Source organism: Haliotis rufescens, unplaced genomic scaffold (assembly GCF_023055435.1).
Source record: "Haliotis rufescens isolate VD_foot unplaced genomic scaffold, xgHalRufe1.0.p SCAF_19, whole genome shotgun sequence".
NCBI lineage: Eukaryota > Metazoa > Mollusca > Gastropoda > Lepetellida > Haliotidae > Haliotis > Haliotis rufescens.
Window position 1 is genome coordinate 24,011,383 of NW_025963879.1, and position 19,958 is coordinate 24,031,340.

Consider the following 19,958-nt stretch of genomic DNA (forward strand, 5'->3'; position numbering starts at 1 on the left):
TTAAAAACAGTGCGATCCAATATGGCACTCAGGTACTTCCCTTTAATGCGCACTGCTATACTGCAAATCTTGTGTTATAGTCATGGCAGTAGTAGGAGTTTGTAGGCTTGTTTATGGCAGGAGGCCCTTTCAGAGGTTGATGGTACACAACTGTTTATTTGGTTACATACGTTCTGTTATTTTCAAAAGTCATTGTCTGAGAACCAGTTCTTTTATTATTTTTTTATGTTTATGAATAATTCAATCAAAAGCCGACACTTTGGGAAGTGAAATTGCCTATGTTGGAGAACATGGACTTCACTTTGTCTGTGACATGACATTTCAGGCCTGGTAGATAGGGATGGAGAGCATGGACTTCACGTTGTCTGTGACATGACATTTCAGGCCTGGTAGATAGGGATGGAGAGCATGGACTTCACATTGTCTGTGACATGACATTTCAGGCCTGGTAGATAGGGATGGAGAGCATGGACTTCACATTGTCTGTGACATGACATTTCAGGCCTGGTAGATAGGGATGGAGAGCATGGACCTCTCATCGTATGTGACATGACATTTCAGGCCTGGTAGATAGGGATGGAGAGCATGGACCTCTCATCGTATGTGACATGACATTTCAGGCCTGGTAGATAGGGATGGAGAGCATGGACTTCACGTTGTCTGTGACATGACATTTCAGGCCTGGTAGATAGGGATGGAGAGCATGGACTTCACGTTGTCTGTGACATGACATTTCAGGCCTGGTAGATAGGGATGGAGAGCATGGACTTCACATTGTCTGTGACATGACATTTCAGGCCTGGTAGATAGGGATGGAGAGCATGGACTTCACGTTGTCTGTGACATGACATTTCAGGCCTGGTAGATAGGGATGGAGAGCATGGACTTCACGTTGTCTGTGACATGACATTTCAGGCCTGGTAGATAGGGATGGAGAGCATGGACTTCACATTGTCTGTGACATGACATTTCAGGCCTGGTAGATAGGGATGGAGAGGAGCAGCAGCTAGTGGCCTTTGTTGGGCTGACCTACATCGAAGACTCACTGAACCAAGTCAGCTTCAAGAAGTTCTGTACCCACTCCCTCTCTCTCCTCATGAGCCACAGACCCAGTTTGAAAGGTGAGACACACTTGCTATAAGTCCTTCAGGCATCTATATTAACTTGTCAAACATTGTTGTGGAATCAAGCCTTGGACTGATCATGATCAACTGAACATTTTGTTTTGCTGTTTCAGTTTCTCAAGCATTTAAACAACAGACACAGTGGAAATCTGCAAAAGTGTCAGAAAAGATTTCAGATCTTTACAAACAGGTACTGTGTCCTATTTGCTTCTACTCCTCTTGCTCAAATTGGTTTTGGTGTGGTTTAAAGCTGAGGATCTTCTTATATTATGATGTTTACTAAAACTAGTGAAAACAGAGTTATGGTGTATCACCTGTACATTGTATGAGTATGACCTGAGCTACATACACTTGTCGAAGGGGTGACCAAGTGGTCAGACTTGGTCACTTGGTCACATTGTATGACCTGTACACTGTATGATGTGTATGCTGTATGACCTGTATGCTGTATGACCTGTAAGCTGTATGACCTATAAGCCGTATGACCTGAATGCTATATTACCTGTATGCTGTATGACCTGTATACTATATGACCTGTATGCTGTATGACCTGTACATTGTATGACCTGTACATGATATGACCTGTATGACCTGTGCATTGTATGACCTGTACACGATATGACCTGTATGGCCTGTATGCTGTATGGCCTGTACATTGTATGACCTGTATGCTGTATGACCTGTATGCTGTATGACCTATAAGTCGTATGACCTGAATGCTGTATGACCTGTATACTATATGACCTGTATGCTGTATGACCTGTACACTGTATGACCTGTACACTATATGACCTGTATGGCCTGTATGCTGTATGACCTGTTCATTGTATGACCTGTATGCTGTATGACCTGCACACTGTATGACCTGTATACTATATGACCTGTACACTGTATGACCTGTACACTATATGACCTGTACACTGTATGACCTATACACTATATGACCTGTATGGCCTGTATGCTGTATGACCTGTTCATTGTATGACCTGTACACTGTATGACCTGCACACTGTATGATCTGTACACTGTATGACCTGTACACTGTATGACCTGCAGCTGTTCCTGCCATTTGAGTCGAGGGAGATCATGGAGGTCTTGCAGCGGATCTTGGAGAGACAGGAAGTGAACTGGCAGACCGTGCTGTCCTTCATCGCAACCTTCCTCGTGTGCTTCCCTGACGCACCCAAACTCTTGCAGGGTAGGAACTTATTTGTAGCTGACGATGTGATATGATGATGTTATTAGGCTATTGTCAGACAGATACTAGAAGCAACATGCATGCATTTGTGTATCACTCAGCTACATTAGATGCAACACATGACATACAAGTACTTTAGACTAAGAAAATATCATTACTGTATTCGGCGTAATAAGCACCCAGGGCGCTCTCAAAATTTGAAATAGATAATTTGAATATTAGAATATAATTTGTGGCCGCTTATTACGTTGAATATGGTATATCACTTTGTCTCATGTTTTTGAGCCCCAAACAATACATGACCTCACGCTTAATGAAGTAATCATGGTAGACAGTTCAAGCCCACTGAAGACATTAAAGTCTTGCCACTGAAGTTATTCTACAAATTATACTACACTATGCACACGAGGTAAGCTATTCAAATATTCAAACATACCTCAAAACGTACTTTTTTCACTGATGCTCATTTTAATCAAACTTGATCTGATGGTAATTTTGCACCATAACAATTGTATGCACCGATGATATATCTCTGGCTGTTTGTAATCGTGCTACTTGTAATGTCATGTGACTGATCATGTTTTGCATCTGTTTTGAACTTGAGTGAGTGAGTGAGTGAGTTGGGTTTAACACTGCTTTTAACAGTATTCCAGTTATAATGCGGCGTGTCAGCTTAATGTGGGAGGAAAGCCTGAAGTGATGCAGGTCTCAGATGTTTACCACTTCAGTGAAACCCACGAGCATGGGTATGGTGCTGACAAACCTAGAAACATAATCGGGACGAACCGGGATTCGAACCCACAATCATAGGTTTCTGGCATGTCCAAGGGACGCAACTCTGCACAGCGAATCGTGGCGCCTTAGACGACTGGGTCACCTGTGCCCCCAGAACTTTAGTGTGAAGGAGGGGCTCGAAATCATGTGACCGTAACAAGGAGGCAGGAGATCAACTCGTCTATTGGGATGGTTATTCGACACTTAATCAGAAATACTTCTTAGGTCTTGAAAACACAGTATGCAAGGATACCTTAAATGAATCGAGGCTTGAATTCAGTGAACAGTCATGGCAGATTAATCTGGTCACTGCAGTGTTTCCTGATGGGGATCAGAATGTCTCATAGGAGGATGAGTGGCCACAGAGGGAACTAGCCCTCCTGCTGCAGTAACCGCCATACTTTAACATGACGAGGAATGCCAACATACCCTGACAGCATGGATCAATGTCATCACATTGTGACTGTGTAGTCTGACACATGTTACTGACATATGTGACCAGCCATAGGATAAGGGACCTTATGGGTGAAATGTCACATTTTGACTTTTCATTATACAGTGATCGCTCGCTATTGCGCTCTTCGATAAAGCGCTACTTCGGTTATTACGCGCGGTAACTCATGGCTCCCAAAATTTATGTACACTTTTAATACTGAGAGTTTTACACAGACATGATTGCATTGTTGTTCGTTGTTTATTTGCACATAACGCTTCTCATTGCATAATCAACGGTTTATCGCTGAATGGAGTTCTAATAATCTGTTTGAAAATATCCGCGGCAAGTCCCGGAAATACGATTGTTCAACTAGTTAACTTTTCACACTATACATCCTTTGATCTTAGAAGCGCATGCATGCAATAAAAGAGAACCACAAGTGAAGTTTATATTCTTAATTAGTGGGCAATCCAATTTAAGGCTAAACTGTCACACAAATGTAGTTGCTGTCACAACACGGCGGTCATTCATTTCGTAATCGCGCTTTCGTAACATCGCCTGTTTTTTCCCCGTAGTTATAACAAGCGATTTCATTGGATTAAAATTTGTTTCTAATGACGCTTTCTTGCCGAAATCTGCTACAAGTTTCGTGATTGGTCAATTTTGAGCACGTGACCTCAGGCAGCCAATCAAGCTTTGATACAAAGCTCGTGTTTGATAAATTTCAGAAGTTAGCGAAAGATTTTTTGTTAAATCGTGTTATTCTGAACGTTTTAAGCAGGAAATCACGATATATATTAAAAATATGGAACTTCGCGAATGTATCGTGCTAGGTTACGAGCTGTGACAAAGATTTTTCATGCATATATTTTTGCATTAAACGTTGTGTCCGAGCCGAGAATTCAAGGCGACGAAAGCCGAGATGTCATTTGACTTACATTACACGCGATCGCACAAAACGATGGAAATAATAACTTAGATGTAAGTTTGATTACTTTTAGATATATTTTTGTTGATTTTATTTATCACTTTGTATAATATATTTAAAGATTTGCTTAAAATAGTCTTTATTTTGCTCTTTGACATGTTCGATGCGGACCCGTTGTCGAAATGTGTGTCCGAGAATTTTATTTTCAATAACATCGCGGGAAATAGTGAATAATATTTTAATTTATTGATAAAAAATGATAAATTAGAATGGAATACGTATTTCAGACATTGTGAAATATGACAGATTTAATAAATGAATGATATTACAGGTAGATCTAGGTCCATAAAAATATATACTATTTTGACGTGACGTGAGATAAACACATAGGCCTATTGATGATTTGAGATTTGCCGAGCGCGCTCCCCCGCCTCGGCTTCGGTTAAACGGCTCATCGTCTATAACGCCCACCAATTATTTGGACCCCATTGGTAGCGCAATAGCGAGCGATCACTGTATTTTAAAACTACATATAGAATACTAAACGAGCTCCCGTGTAATACCAATTTTATGAAACGAGTGAATAGTTCTGGTATCTGACGAGCAAAAGCGAGTTTCATAAAATTGATTTTACACGAGAGCGAGTTTAGTATTTTATTTATTACTTGTCATTTATAATGTTTTTAGAATTATACTGTTGAGTGTAAATAGGCTGACACCTACACGATCCATGGCATAATCCAATTGAGTTTAACAGAATAATACTTCAAACACGTCAAAAGTTGAAACGTATGAATTTAATATCATACAATGGTCCACTTTTAGAATTCAGGCGTTCGTCCCACAAAATTATCGTAGTGCTAAGGCTATCACAACTCACATAATTTAACTTAGACTAACGACTGTTGTTGCGCTAGAGTACGATCGCCTTGTGGAACGGGGCCTTGCACCTCAAAGTTTACAATCACGTCACAATACCCGATGACGTAATTTGTTGAATTTTGTTGCAAGATCCATCGGCGAAACAATGCTGGGGTCATCGAGTGTGCATAAGCTCCTCCCAGTGATCTATCATCTCCACACACAATGTCGTTGAATACGCCAAGGGATGTTGAGAGCTTTCAATATTTGTTCGTGAAACGTGTTCCGAGAGTACATAAGCACGCGTTTTGGTATTACACAATGTGTAATAAAGCTGTATGTTTATTAAACGGGTGATCTCTTCACGGGCAAGTAATAAAGTATCTTAGGAACTAGAAAATACAATTCACAAGCTTCAAATCATATTTATTACAGACACTCATGACATCCAACATTTGACTCAATTTCTGCCTTATAACTGTTTATGTAATAACTGCAGTTTTTATACATAATGTCTGCTGAATTGAAAGTAGACATGAATGCTGAAAGGTTCTGAAATGTTTTTATTACATTACAAACTAACAAAAGGAAAATAAGACATTTTTTTTTTAATTCATTACTTATGGTGATCTTCACTGAAGTAAGTTTACATCAAACATCTTATGACGTCACAGCATATTGCATCCTAGCACCCATAGGGTCCTATTTCTCCTGGTGGGTTCCATGTGTTATTGTGTTTTTTACTGCACTTGCAGGTCATATCCACAGCCTGCTCTCGGACGGGTTGGAGAATGCAGACATGGAGAGCACGATCATCGCCTTCCTGCTGGCCAGACAGAGCTGTCTGGAGGGCCTCCATGTCTTCCCACACTACCAGGACTGGTTCCAGGTAGGTTGCCTTGTCGTTGCCATGGTTATATGTCTTCCCACACTACCAGGACTGGTTCCAGGTAGGCTTGCTGGGTCATTGCCATGGTTATATGTCTTCCTACACCACTAGGACTGGTTCCAGGTAGGCTTGCTGGGTCATTGCCATGGTTACATGTCTTCCCACACTACCAGGACTGGTTCCAGGTAGGCTTGCTGGGTCATTGCCATGGTTACATGTCTTCCCACACTACCAGGACTGGTTCCAGGTAGGCTTCATGGGTCATTGTCATGGTTACATGTCTTCCTACACTATCAGGACTGGTTCCAGGTAGGCTTGCTGGGTCATTGCCATGGTTACATGTCTTCCCACACTACCAGGACTGGTTCCAGGTAGGCATCGTGGGTCATTGCCATGGTTACATGTCTTCCCACACTACCAGGACTGGTTCCAGGTAGGCTTCGTGGGTCATTGCCATGGTAACATGTCTTCCCACACTACCAGGACTGGTTCCAGGTAGGCTTCAAGGGTCATTGTCATGGTTACATGTCTTCCTACACTACCAGGACTGGTTCCAGGTAGGCTTCATGAGTCATTGCCATGGTTACAAGTCTTTCCACACTAACAGGACTGGTTCCAGGTAGGCTTCATGGGTCATTGCCATGGTTACATGTCTTCCTACACTACCAGGACTGGTTCCAGGTAGGCTTCATGGGTCATTGCCATGGTTACATGTCTTCCTATACCACCAGGAATGGTTCCAGGTAGACTTGCTGGGTCGTTACCATAGTTACATGCTTGTCAACCTCCAGCCGCCCGAGTTCCAGGATTGGCTCATTGCTTTCAAAAGGTTGTCTCAATAGTTACATGTATGGAGGTCACAAGTAATAATCACTTAGTTACACAACATTCATACTGTGACGTTTTCTAGTTCACAAGTCTGATTTGGTTTATATCTTTTTATCTTTTCAGCAAACATTTGGTGATGCAAACAGAAGCCCAGCTTCCTCCAAGAAATCCTTCAGTTTCTTTATGAAGTTCCTGACAAATATTGTCCCCTATGAGTCTGCTCCACACCTCAAGGTCAGAGAACACAGCTGTCATTGATCACTGAGCAATCTCACATTTCAAGACTGTTTCTATTTGACAATTATTTTTCTTAGTAACATATTCCAATCATAATATGATTCAATATTTATGCATGAGACTTGTGTCTGCTGTTATTTTACCTTGGCCTATTTTCCCTCTGTTAATCAATTACGATCTGTTACAGTGTCCAGAAATTATAAGGGACCTCGAGGTTTAGCAGTTTGAATCTGGTGATCCCTAAATCAAGGTTTATGACAAGGACCCCTTGACTTCTGCGTTTAATTTCTAACCCTGTGTTTTGTGGTTTTGATTGTCTGTGTTTTTGCTAACTAGGTGCATATTCTCAGGCCACCACACGTGCCCCCAAAATGTCGGCCATTCCTAGCTGAGTACATCACGCTTGCCAAAACGAGGCTGACAGACCTGAAGGTGTGTTGTGTGTTGATGCCAGGATACCTTCTTGACAAACACTTGGGGCTATTTTAGTTTGGAAATACAGATTTTGTATACACAGGCCAGTAAAATATGTGAGAGCTAGAGTTGGAACCACTGTCCAATTTGGAAACATTGTGAAAATGGCTACTTTTGGGCCATGAAGAGTAAATTATGTCATTACAGACTGTAGTGGTGGATTTCTTATTTCAGTCAGCCAAACTTTTCATTAGGAGAAGGTAGAGAGAAAACACCTCCAAATGTTGAATTAATTAATTAAAGGTTTCTATATATATATGTCATTTTGGAAGCTTTTCTTACCTCAAATCTCACACCTTGATTGAAAAAAATTGATATTTAGGAGATAAACATGGTGTGTTTTTAATGCAGAGATAGTTTTCCTTTAGATTAAACTGCACTGAATTTATCTTTTGAAATACTTTGTGTTAAGTTCTGAACTCAGTTTTGGAGGGTTAAGTCTACAGATGACTTAGCTGTACACTGAAACACAGTATACCTATCTCAATTCTACCATCACAAAAACCAAATCTTTGGTGTCAGCTGAGCAGTTGAGTGAAGTGACATGGGTTTTGAGTTTGTTTTTAATTTATCAAGGAAACACCGACAACAGCTCTAAACATATTTTGGCATCTTTGCTCATTTGTTTTTTCATATCATTACTTTACTCAGATATTGCACAGGCATTGAAAGTGTGTAGCACAGCTACTTCACCAGCCAGCATGAAGTGGGCACACCAACAGAAATTAAGCAAGCCTCACAAGATTTAGTTCGACACTGCATGTCACTATTAGTATCTCACAATGGTCATTGTTTCAAATCAGCCAGATTGTAACACATATGTTTTGCAATGGGTCATGATGCCCACGTGTAACATTAAACGAAGATGAAGACATGACAATATGGCTTGTATGAGACGTTTGTACCAAGGTTTTCCCCTCTGCAGGAATCATGTGAGATCAGTGGAGGAATATATGACAACAGTATCGGCATCACCACCACCACCAGCAGCAGCAAGGAGGTATGTGTGTCATCATGTCAGAAACTTGATGTGCAGAGTTGTGTCCCTTAGCTATCTGGTATGTGTGTCATCATGTCAGAAACTTGATGTGCAGAGTTGTGTCCCTTAGCTATCTGGTATGTGTGTCATCATGTCAGAAACTTGATGTGCAGAGTTGTGTCCCTTAGCTATCTGGTATGTGTGTCATCATGTCAGAAACTTGATTTGCAGAGTTGTGTCCCTTAGCTATCTGGTATGTGTGTCATCATGTCAGAAACTTGATGTGCAGAGTTGTGTCCCTTAGCTATCTGGTATGTGTGTCATCATGTCAGAAACTTGATGTGCAGAGTTGTGTCCCTTAGCTATCTGGTATGTGTGTCATCATGTCAGAAACTTGATGTAAAGAGTTGTGTCCCTTAGCTCTCAGAATCTGCCACAGGTTTATGACAAACCAGTGACAAGAAATACTTTAACTTGTATAATTTTAATTATCAAGAAGATTCTATTATCTTCCTGTTCTTTATTATTACATGACAACTAATTATTACATGTGTTGATACACATTTGTTGAAGAACTCTAGGCTGAACATTAAAGTGATACTTCGTTCCACTCCTGTTACAGGTAGATCCTGTGGAGGCTGACATAGAGAGATCCCTCACCGCCTTCCAGGCCACTGGCAAAGTACCAACCACTGTCATGGAAGCTAGGTGAGGCAGACTTAGGAGGGGAATACATCCACCATGTGGCATACAGGAGCCAGCAAGGATGACATTCAGCAATGTTTGTTTGTTTGTTGTTTAATGATGCACTCAGCAATATTCCAGCTATATGAAGGCAGTCTGTAACTTATCGAGTCTGGACCAGACAATCCAGTGATTGATATCATGAGCATCGATCCTCAGTATTGGGATATGATGACATGTATCAACCAAGTCAGCGAGCCTGACTACCCGATCCCATTAGTCGCCTCTTTTGACAAGCATAGTCGCCTTTTACAGCAAGCATGGGTGGGTGAAGACCTATTCTAACCAAGACCTTCACTGTTAGCATGTGCATAGATTGGATGGTCAGGTTGGGTGCTCAGGTGGCCGATTTCATGTAACGTACCCTGACGGTTTGGCTCATAAACATCAACCACTGCTCTACCTGGTTCCCACTCAATTGTTTACAGGTCACCATGATACAGTTGAAATTGTGCTGACAGCTGCATACAATCAATTCCTTCCGGCTACCCATTTACAGCTGGGTGACACATTCAGTCAGAGACATTGCCAATGCAGGCCTCACTCACCCTTGTCTGTATGTCAGTGTTGGAGAAGACCTCAAGGCTCTATGCCCAGTCTCCAATTGCACCCACTAGCCAATAGCCTGAGTAAAGTAACTGTTCTTCCTGTCTTTGTAAGCTTAGCTCATAAAAGCCCATACCTTCACATTCAAGCTTTTAAGTTTGTTGCCACTGGACCAGTTCGAGTGTTGCCAGTAGATGAGTTTATGAGTTTATGAGATTGCATAAGTCAGTCTATCAACAGATGATGAGGGAATGTCGTGATTCCTTGTGTCAAGGTCAGTCTTCCGTGCTGATAAAAAATACACACTGTCAGGTAGTGTCGAGACTCTTTACCTATGTTATCAGATTCTCCTGTATTCACTTTCTAATACTGAATTATCTTCATATGTTACAGCATCTTCAGGAAGCCCTACTTTGTTGGAAGGTATCTGCGATCACTGCTGAAACCCAGACATGTAAGATGATACGTATGGAAGACAACGTTGTCATGTCCCTAGCATCTGTCACCTATCTCTGTACGTCCACTTGTGATGTCTCAGCCATGGAGGTGTTAGTAGGGAGGTGATGTTTGAGTCACATCACCTTAGTAGATGCCCATGGTCATCTCGATTTTCAACTCCCTGGGGAGTATTCAGCCCAAGCGGCCTGTGAGGCGCTAGAAGGTTAATAGTCACTAACTCTAATGCTAATTAGGTACTAATTCTCTGCTTGGTGACCAGAGGTATATTTCGCACAAAGCCACTTACTTTCTGTCTTCCTTCTCTCTGAAACCAGGACATAGCTTGATTCCTTGAAAAAAGTGACTACACAAGAAGCACATATGTATTCATAGTAATGGAGGAACATTGTGTATACAATCCTGTAATGCACTGATGATGATGTACGGCAGGCTGTCATGGTTATATCTTCAACTGCCGTCTGCTTCAGCTGCCGGACAGACCAGACATCCGGATGAAGATGATCGCATCACTGAGGAAGGCTGACAAGATACCAGCCTCCATGTACACCAAGTACCAGGAAGCCTGCCGCACAGAGTCAAGGCAACTGCTGGAAGGTAACAGAAACCCATGGATCTAGTTTGAGGCCAGATTGATTTCACCACTTGTTGCGCCTCCTTCATGACTAGATGCGTACCCTTCTGTCAGTGGCCATTACCAAATACCAGGAAGAGCAATGGAAACGCTGTTGAATATCCAGCGCCAGGGATTCTTTTGAAAAGAGTTAAAATTGGTGTTCGAAATTAATCATGAAAGTTGATGAGTCCTTGTAATAGCCCTAATGATAAAAGGGGATTTAGGGGTCCTTAGATTCAAATACAAGAGGAGAAGACCTCAACAAGGGTTCATGTCCTGGAAATTTGGTTTTGAAGATGTTTTCAGTCAATGCCTCAAAACACAAAGTAGCACATTGTAATCATTTAGTCAATACCCATTCTTACAGTCTCTCATTTCAGTGAGGTACTGGGGATCTACTCTACCCTGGAATCCCTACAGGGGCCGAATAATGAAGCAGCTAAAATATTGATCAGCATGTTGGATGTTTACGTGACACTTATTCATGTTCCCATAGCCTAATTTATTCATGAGTGTTAAAGGAACTTTGTTTTGTTGAAGGTGTGTTTGATGCCGACAGTCAGGACGATGTCATGCAAGATGCCATGTTGGCGCCATTGGAGCAGCTCCGCTTCCGGCTGCAGCAACTCCACAATGCAGTGGTCAGCACGGAGGTACAAAACAAACCGACTGGACAGAGAGGTGAGGAATTGTTGGAGGTCTCTGCCTAATGCGTGTGAAGTAGTTCCCTGTGATTGTCACTTAAACCATCTAAAAGGATGATTGGATACACCGGGATCAATTATTCACAGAGTTTTCAGGTTTATTTAATTATTGACTTCAAAAGATTTTGCATGATACCTCCATAAACACAAAAAACATATTGAAGTCAATTGCTATATATAAATATGTTAATTATGAATAACTTCACTAACTGCTTATTTGATGATTAACATAAAAACTGTAGACATAAATACAAAAACAGGAATTTTTCAGGGTGGTAATACAACACAAGCCTGCCCACCCTGTTATCTGCCAATCAGAAAAAAGTAATCTGCTAGTGGGTGTGGCTAAAACATATTCCGAATATAGGAACAAAAACACAAAAACAGTTGCTTGGTTAGCTGATCAAATGCCATGGAATCTGTTTAAATGTATTTATTGTAATATAATCTCACTGTTGGTTCAAATGCAAGCTTCAGCTCTATTATGCTATGCTACTGATCTGTCAGCACTCGCTGGTGTTAACGTCTGTAAACGTCTGTATCCATCACTTAATGTTCAAAGCAGTTTAAGTCTCTACTTTCTCACACCTTGCACTCATAGTATGTGTCTTATGTATCAGTGTCTGAGGTGATATCTGTGATCAGTGACAAGCTTGAGGCCTTGTTGAAGACAGGGGGGAATATGAGGACAAACGAGGCCCCAGCTGGTGTGACCATCAACCCCGACAAGCCGGACATTGCCCCTCTCCACCTTCAGGTCAGTGCCCCGGGAGTCTAATGGCCCCTGGTACCCCCAGTTGGTGGACCTAAGTTAGGGAGGGGATATAGCCCAGTCACACCCAGTGTGACCATCCACCCCGACAAGTCAGACATTGCCCCTCTCCACCTTCAGGTCAGTCCCCCGGGAGTCTAATGGCCCCTGGTACCCCCAGTTGGTGGACCTAAGTTGGGGAGGGGATATAGCCCAGTCACACCCAGGTTCGATACCCTACATGGGTTACCAGGGTATTATGTTAGAAAGCCCTTCTTGTGTCTTCCGCTCTGATATTGGTGAAATATTGCTTATGCTGGTGTAGATCCAAACTCACTTACCCACGCACTATCGTTGGGTCACGTTGGTCACAATGTCTACTGAGTGTGTATTGTACATATTTTGTGAGCAGCAAAGTCATCATCATATACAAGGTTCCTCTGGAGTGCAATCGGTGGCCCCCTTGTGTGAGGGGCAGCAATTTGCTGTGCAGAGTTGTGTCCCTTGGGCTTGCTGGAAACTTATTTTGAATCCTAGTTCGTTCTGATTAGGGAACCATGATCATTGATTTTTACTGAAGTGTTAAATACCTTAGACCTGCATCACCTTGAGCTTTCCTCGCCCACCAACCTGACATACTGTGACATGAGTGAGAAACTGTCCAAAGCAGTGTTATTTTGTCTTTTTGCCTTGCCTCCCTTCAAATATTATGGGAAAATAGGTATGTATTGTCATTTCTAGCTGCCATTTTACTATATGCAATTCCTTGTTAGTTTGGGTTATTCATGATTTCTTAAGACTTTGTCCTTAACATTTGTGTTTTCAGATTGTGGATTGTTTACTGAACGCTATTTGTGGTACTGTGACGGCTGACCTGGGTTCTCGATGCCCAGTGATGACATGGCTGCCGGAGCTGGTCAAGATGGCCTCCCAGCACAGCACCTTACATGCACCGGTCATACAGCGGGTGGCCTTGCTGCTGCTGAAAGGGGTAGGATGTTCCAGCACTGTATAGTGGAGCTTCAAGCTGTGGTGTCAGACATGGGGATATTCTGTAGTTTGTGAATCTTAGATATAAAGATTAATATAAAGATATGGGTATAAAGATGTTATGGTGTGGTGAGTGTGGTTTGGTTTGGTTTGATGTGGTGTGGTGTGGTGTGTGTGGGTTGGTGTGGTGTGATGTGATGTGGTGTGGTGTGTATGGGTTGGTGTGGTTTGGTGTGGTGGGTGTGTGGGTTGGTGTGGTGTAGTGTGGTGTGGTAAGGTGTGGTGGGATGTGGTGTGTATGTTTGGGTGTACGTGTGGGTGTATGGGTTGGTGTGTTTGGGTGTGGTGTGTTTTGGTGTGGTGTGCTGTGTGTGTATGGGTTGGTGTGGTGTGTATGGGTTGGTGTTTGCTGTGTGTTATGTGTGCTATGTGTGCTATGTGTGTGTTGGTGTGTGTTGCTGTGCTGTGCTATGTGTTTATGGGTTGGTGTGTGTTGGTGTGCTGTGCTATGTGTGTGTGTGTTGGTGTGTGTTGGTGTGCTGTGCTATGTGTGTGTGTGTTGGTGTGTGTTGGTGTGCTGTGCTATGTGTGTGTGGGTTGGTGTGTGTTGGTGTGCTGTGCTATGTGTGTGTGTGTTGGTGTGCTGTGCTATGTGTGTGTGTTGGTGTGCTGTGCTATGTGTGTGTGTGTTGGTGTGCTGTGCTATGTGTGTGTGTGTTGGTGTGTTGTGCTATGTGTGTGTGTGTTGGTGTGCTGTGCTATGTGTGTGTGGGTTGGTGTGTGTTGGTGTGCTGTGCTATATGTGTGTGTGTGTGTGTGGGGGGGGTATGGGTTGGTGTGCTGTGCTATTTGTGTGTGTGTTGGTGTGCTGTGCTATGTGTGTGGGTTGGTGTGTGTTGGTGTGCTGTGCTATGTGTTGGTGTGTGTTGGTGTGCTGTGCTGTGTGTGTGTTTGGGGGTGGGGGGGGGGGTTTATGGGTTGGTGTGCTGTGCTATGTGTGTGTGGGTTTGTGTGGTGTGGGTTTGTGTGAGTGTGGGTTGGTGTGGTGTGTGTGGATTGGTATGGTGTGCTGTTTGTGTGTTGGTAGGTTTGTGTGGTGTGTGTGGGTTGGTGTGGTGTGTGTGGATTGGTATGGTGTGCTGTGTGTGTGTTGGTAGGTTTGTGTGGTGTGTGGGTTGGTGTGGTGTGTGTGGATTGGTATGGTGTGCTGTGTGTGTGTTGGTAGGTTTGTGTGGTGTGTGGGTTTGTGTGGGTGGGTGTGGTGTGCGTGGGTTTGTGTGGTGTGTTGTGTGTGTGTTGGTAGGTTTGTGTGGTGTGTGTGGGTTGGTGTGGTGTGTGTGGGTTGGTGTGGTGTGTGTGGGTTGGTGTGGTGTGTGTGTGGGTTGGTGTGGTGTGCTTGTGTGTGTGTTGGTAGGTTTGTGTGGTGTGTACAGGTTGGTGTTGGTGTGCTGTGTGTGTGTGAGTGTGTGTTGGTGTGCTGTGCTATGTGTGTGTGTGTTGGTGTGTTGTGCTATGTGTGTGTGTGTTGGTGTGCTGTGCTATATGTGTGTGTGTGTGTGTGTATGTGTGTGTGGGGGGGGGTTATGGGTTGGTGTGCTGTGCTATTTGTGTGTGTGTTGGTGTGTGTTGGTGTGCTGTACTATGTGTGTGTGGGTTGGTGTGTGTTGGTGTGCTGTGCTATGTGTGTGTGGGTTGGTGTGTGTTGGTGTGCTGTGCTATGTGTGTGTGTGTTGGTGTGTGTTGGTGTGCTGTGCTATGTGTGTGTGGGGGGGTTTATGGGTTGTTGTGCTGTGCTATGTGTGTATGGGTTTGTGTGGTGTGGGTTTGTGTGAGTGTGGGTTGGTGTGGTGTGTGTGGATTGGTATGGTGTGCTGTTTGTGTGTTGGTAGGTTTGTGTGGTGTGTGTGGGTTGGTGTGGTTGGTGTGGTGTGTGTGGATTGGTATGGTGTGCTGTGTGTGTGTTGGTAGGTTTGTGTGGTGTGTGGGTTGGTGTGGTGTGTGTGGGTTGGTATGGTGTGCTGTGTGTGTGTTGGTAGGTTTGTGTGGTGTGTGGGTTTGTGTGGGTTGGTGTGGTGTGCGTGGGTTTGTGTGGTGTGTTGTGTGTGTGTTGGTAGGTTTGTGTGGTGTGTGTGGGTTGGTGTGGTGTGTGTGGGTTGGTGTGGTGTGTGTGGGTTGGTGTGCTGTGTGTGTGGGTTGGTGTGGTGTGCTTGTGTGTGTGTTGGTAGGTTTGTGTGGTGTGTACGGGTTGGTGTGGTGTGCTGTGTGTGTGTGAGTGTGGGTTGGTGTGGTTTGTGTGGGTTGGTGTGGTGTGTGTGGGTTGGTATGGTGTGCTGTGTGTGTGTTGGTAGGTTTGTGAGTGTGGGTTGGTGTGGTGTGTGTGGGTGTATGTGTGGTGTGTGTGTGTGGGTTGGTGTGGTGTGTGTGGGTTGGTGTGGTGTGTGTGGGTTTGTGTGGTGTGCTGTGTGTGTGTTGGTAGGTTGTGTGGTGTGTGAGTGTGGGTTGGTGTGGTTGGTGTGGTGTGCTGTGGGTGTGGTGTTGGTGGGTGTAGAATATGCAAGTCATGAATAACAAATGTCATCTTGATTGATAATCCACAGGGTTCAACCCTCAACCATCAACACATGACAGGGTTGTCTGCCCTTGTGTGTCACCTCTCCAGTCTGCAGCATCTGTTTGGTCCAGTCACCGCCCACAACTGTCACCAGCAGGGAGATAACTCTGGCAGGCTTGTCGATGTCCTCGTCCATCATTTCCCTATGAGAACAGGGGACCAACTTCTCTCAACACTGCAGTGAGTTGATGCCCCATCCTTTCTTGGAGATACTGACACAAACAAACCACGTATGATGTATTCATTTGGTGATGACTTAGAGGTGACTGTTGGGTTCATGTCAGAAGCTTTGTGGTACCTTACAATAGCTGTGGCTCCTTTGTTGTAGTATTGTGGGGCCATTATCTTCGTAATTTCCTGACTGTATTTGACATGGTGTCAGGCCATGGTGTTTTTGTCAGTACAAGACAGCAATAGGAATCACACCCATAGTAATTCTCTGCAGCGATCAAGGACTTACTCATCTTCCCGAGGCAAGTGAGTTAACTGACTATAAATGTCCAGCATCAAGTATGATAATATGATTACACCATTACAAATGCCCTAAACTGAAAACACTGTATTTCAACACATCATGATGCTTGTCAAACATATCCCAACATGTGATGAAGCTTCTCAAACATATTTCAGCACGTGATGATGCTTGTCAAACAGAGGATAAAAATGTCAAAATCACATATTAAAACACTCAGAGGATAAATTTTTTCTGTGTTTTGGTGGTACGTCTAGCCACATCAGTAAATCACCATCAGCTGTGTAATGTTTCACGCAGGTTCTGCACCAACTATCTGGAGTACTCATTTCTCGGGTTTAAAAAATCTGACACCAAGTCATCCGAAGAAGAGTCTACAGCTGTGATTCCAAATGAACTTGTTAAAATGGTAAGTATTATTTTTCACTTGAGTTCAATTATTTACAAGTTGTAGAATATTGCTGACTGTTGTGTAAAACAACATTGCCTTACTCTACAAGAGACTGAGGCTATGTGTGGCCAGTGAATGTGTGCTTCAACTCACTCTGCAGTATGATAACATACAGCTGTTTTCTTGTGCTGCAGTGTCTTCTCTGTTGTCAGTTCTGCCTCCTGTGTTGGCGCCTCCTGCCATCCACACGGACCATGGTGACCTCAGATTCCCAGCATGCATCTGCCTACACAGTGTTCAGCTCGGACAAGTACCAACAGCTGCTGGGCCATTCACAGGTACGCACGTGCGACAGCAGGGAGTATTTAGATTATGACCAACAAACTGTGAGGAATTACAGATTAACTCCCATGTGTTCTCATTTCGACTCGATTATTAATAGACAGCCGTATATAGCTATAATATTGCCGAGTTTGGCATTAAACAACAAACAAACAAACAAAGATAAACTTTATCCACAATTTGTGAGGATGTTTCTGAAGCTGGTGTATTTTTCCAGGTGTCATTGGAGGACTGGGTCAGAAGGGAACTGGATGTGAATCCAGACCAGGATTGTCTCCCCTACTCTCTGAGGTAATCAGGACATCCCAGTGTTGTTCAGCACCATATAACAGTATTTGAAGGTTGTGGCTCACCATTACCCCAACTATGACCTGTCTTGATGTCTCGAAGATTTTCGGCTTGTACCATAAAAGAGAGTTACCAACGATTTTGCATTATCTATCCAAATTGAATGAATGGAATAAGCCCGGAGCTCAGGAATCCTATGAGAAAAGGAGGCCTCTGTCTGTGAGCTAGCCTACATCTATAGTTACTTACCTGGGTAACAACTCCCATGTAACTGTTTACAAATATGTCAGATGTACTTCAATGGTCTCCAAGGTTGGGAACCCATGGTGATTCCGGGTTAGAAAAGGTCCCCATTTTATGATACATTACAAAATACACCTACCTTGGAATCAATTCATATACAGACCGATTTGAAAATGCACCAACATGAGTTGTGGAGTAACGTACGATTCGAGGCCCATGATACAATACATTGATACCCATGTATCATGATACTTACAAGTATACAATACATTACGTTTTGTTTGTAGAAAAACATGTGAATACATGTAAAAACAGATTTAATTTTTTTTTAACAAAACTGTACAACAACCAGCTTGCGCAGATTCTGTGGTATTTCCTGGTTGGCTATAAATAGGAGACACATTCACATTCTACCCTATACGTTTCTGCCCTACAATGTCACATCTTCCATCTCTGAAAGTTAAGAACAAATGATTCAGGGTAACGATTCACCTTCGAAAAGGAAGAATATGATGACGCGACCCCACTGTATCTTTGCACCTCTTGAAGTTCGGGGGTTCAATTCCCCGCTGCATCTTACCAAAAGATGTTAAAAGATGTTGTTACCCTGCCTGGTGCTCGACATTAGGAGGATAAGACACTGTGTCTGAGTGGGGTGTCCATGTTTAACTGCGGCATGGTATCTCAGTGGGCCAGCACTATAAAATCAGCATTAGTTCAGTCTTGTACAATCATCCACCCACACACATATGTATGATATGAAAGTGCAATAATCTTTAAACCTCAATTTACCCCACCTCTCCAATATCGCCAGACAGGACTACTTCAGCTGGGCGGTGTACGGACATTTTCTGGCTTCAACGGACGGACACACAGATGTGGCAACTGTCTGCTCAGTTCTGCTTGACGCTCTCGTCAACAAGCACAAACAGTGAGAGAAGATAGTTTCAATATCAACATATTTATCTCATTCATGTTTTGAAAGAATTCACTTCAACAAAAAGCATGTTATTTCTCAAATGTTGCTGGCTAATATAATGCTTAACTGATCAAATACTTTTTGACTTGTTTCCAAATGATTATGATTGAGTTTACAAAAGTTGATGGATTTTCACCAAATGTTTAGACAGTGCTGTATATCAGATAATCATCCACATCAATAACAAGAGCAGAGGTCACATGGCAGTGAATAAAGTGGTCTTGAACTCTAGATCGTAACTTTTACAAACTTCAGTGGTTATCAATCTCATTAACATCAGATCTTATTTCTTGCTATCGCTAAACAAAGATCTGAGGACATCCCATTACGGGTCACGTCAGGATGACCTTTCATCCAACCAATCAGAGCGTCACTTACAAGATCGTGAAAGTGACAGTCTGGATGTGTTTTCTGATCATGCAACCACGAAATGTTTAACAAGGGGTATTCTGATTGACAGTTACGGGTTTTATGATTATATCCATACAATCTAGGCCATCTATAAGCCATTCCAGAATGGTCTTCTTATCAGTTTTAACATTTTAAATCGAGAATACGTCAAAATATGTTTCGAAAGTAGTCGCCAGTTTGAAACTAGTGTTGTAAAGCTCGAGAAAGCTGCCTTCTGATTGGCTAATGTGGATTTCTTCTCAGTCATTTCATTGGTCGGTTAAAATTAACGAAAGGTCATTCTGACGTTACCCGTAATGGGATGTCCTCAGATCTTTGTTTAGCGGTAGTCTAAGATCTTATTTTAATGAGATTGCAGTGGTTATTTACCAAGATCATGTGGATCGATCAGATCTCACCATTCTGATATGGAGGTATGACAATGAATATTATTGTTCCTCCCTCGGGAAGCAATATATATTTTTTCTGCATCCATTCTATGCATTTATGCATACTGGTCTGCTGGACTCATGGAATACATGAAAACATTTCACTTTGTGTCAGGGCTGTGTGCATGTTGGACAAGCCACAGTGTGGGAGATGTACAGGGGGAGACAACTCCAGCAGGGATAGCTCACCAGAGATCCTCTCACTTCTCCAGGTACTTGCTCTATTAAGAAACCATTGCCAGTAGCATTCATAACACG

General features: G+C 43.0%; 1 protein-coding gene across 1 annotated transcript in view; it reads left to right on the forward strand.

Moving 5' to 3' along the window:
* LOC124135394 (Fanconi anemia group A protein homolog) overlaps positions 1–19,958 on the forward strand; it is a 61,161-nt gene that overhangs the window by 12,010 nt on the left and 29,193 nt on the right. Inside the window, exons 10-28 of the mRNA XM_048399031.1 lie at positions 975–1,121; positions 1,238–1,314; positions 2,181–2,322; positions 6,077–6,210; positions 7,162–7,272; positions 7,612–7,707; positions 8,675–8,749; positions 9,351–9,436; positions 10,412–10,472; positions 10,945–11,071; positions 11,631–11,771; positions 12,415–12,551; positions 13,372–13,536; positions 16,133–16,326; positions 16,919–17,027; positions 17,222–17,347; positions 17,569–17,642; positions 18,697–18,813; positions 19,816–19,912. Coding sequence (XP_048254988.1) covers positions 975–1,121; positions 1,238–1,314; positions 2,181–2,322; positions 6,077–6,210; positions 7,162–7,272; positions 7,612–7,707; positions 8,675–8,749; positions 9,351–9,436; positions 10,412–10,472; positions 10,945–11,071; positions 11,631–11,771; positions 12,415–12,551; positions 13,372–13,536; positions 16,133–16,326; positions 16,919–17,027; positions 17,222–17,347; positions 17,569–17,642; positions 18,697–18,813; positions 19,816–19,912 — 2,216 coding nt within the window. The remainder of the gene's footprint in view (positions 1–974; positions 1,122–1,237; positions 1,315–2,180; positions 2,323–6,076; positions 6,211–7,161; positions 7,273–7,611; positions 7,708–8,674; positions 8,750–9,350; positions 9,437–10,411; positions 10,473–10,944; positions 11,072–11,630; positions 11,772–12,414; positions 12,552–13,371; positions 13,537–16,132; positions 16,327–16,918; positions 17,028–17,221; positions 17,348–17,568; positions 17,643–18,696; positions 18,814–19,815; positions 19,913–19,958) is intronic.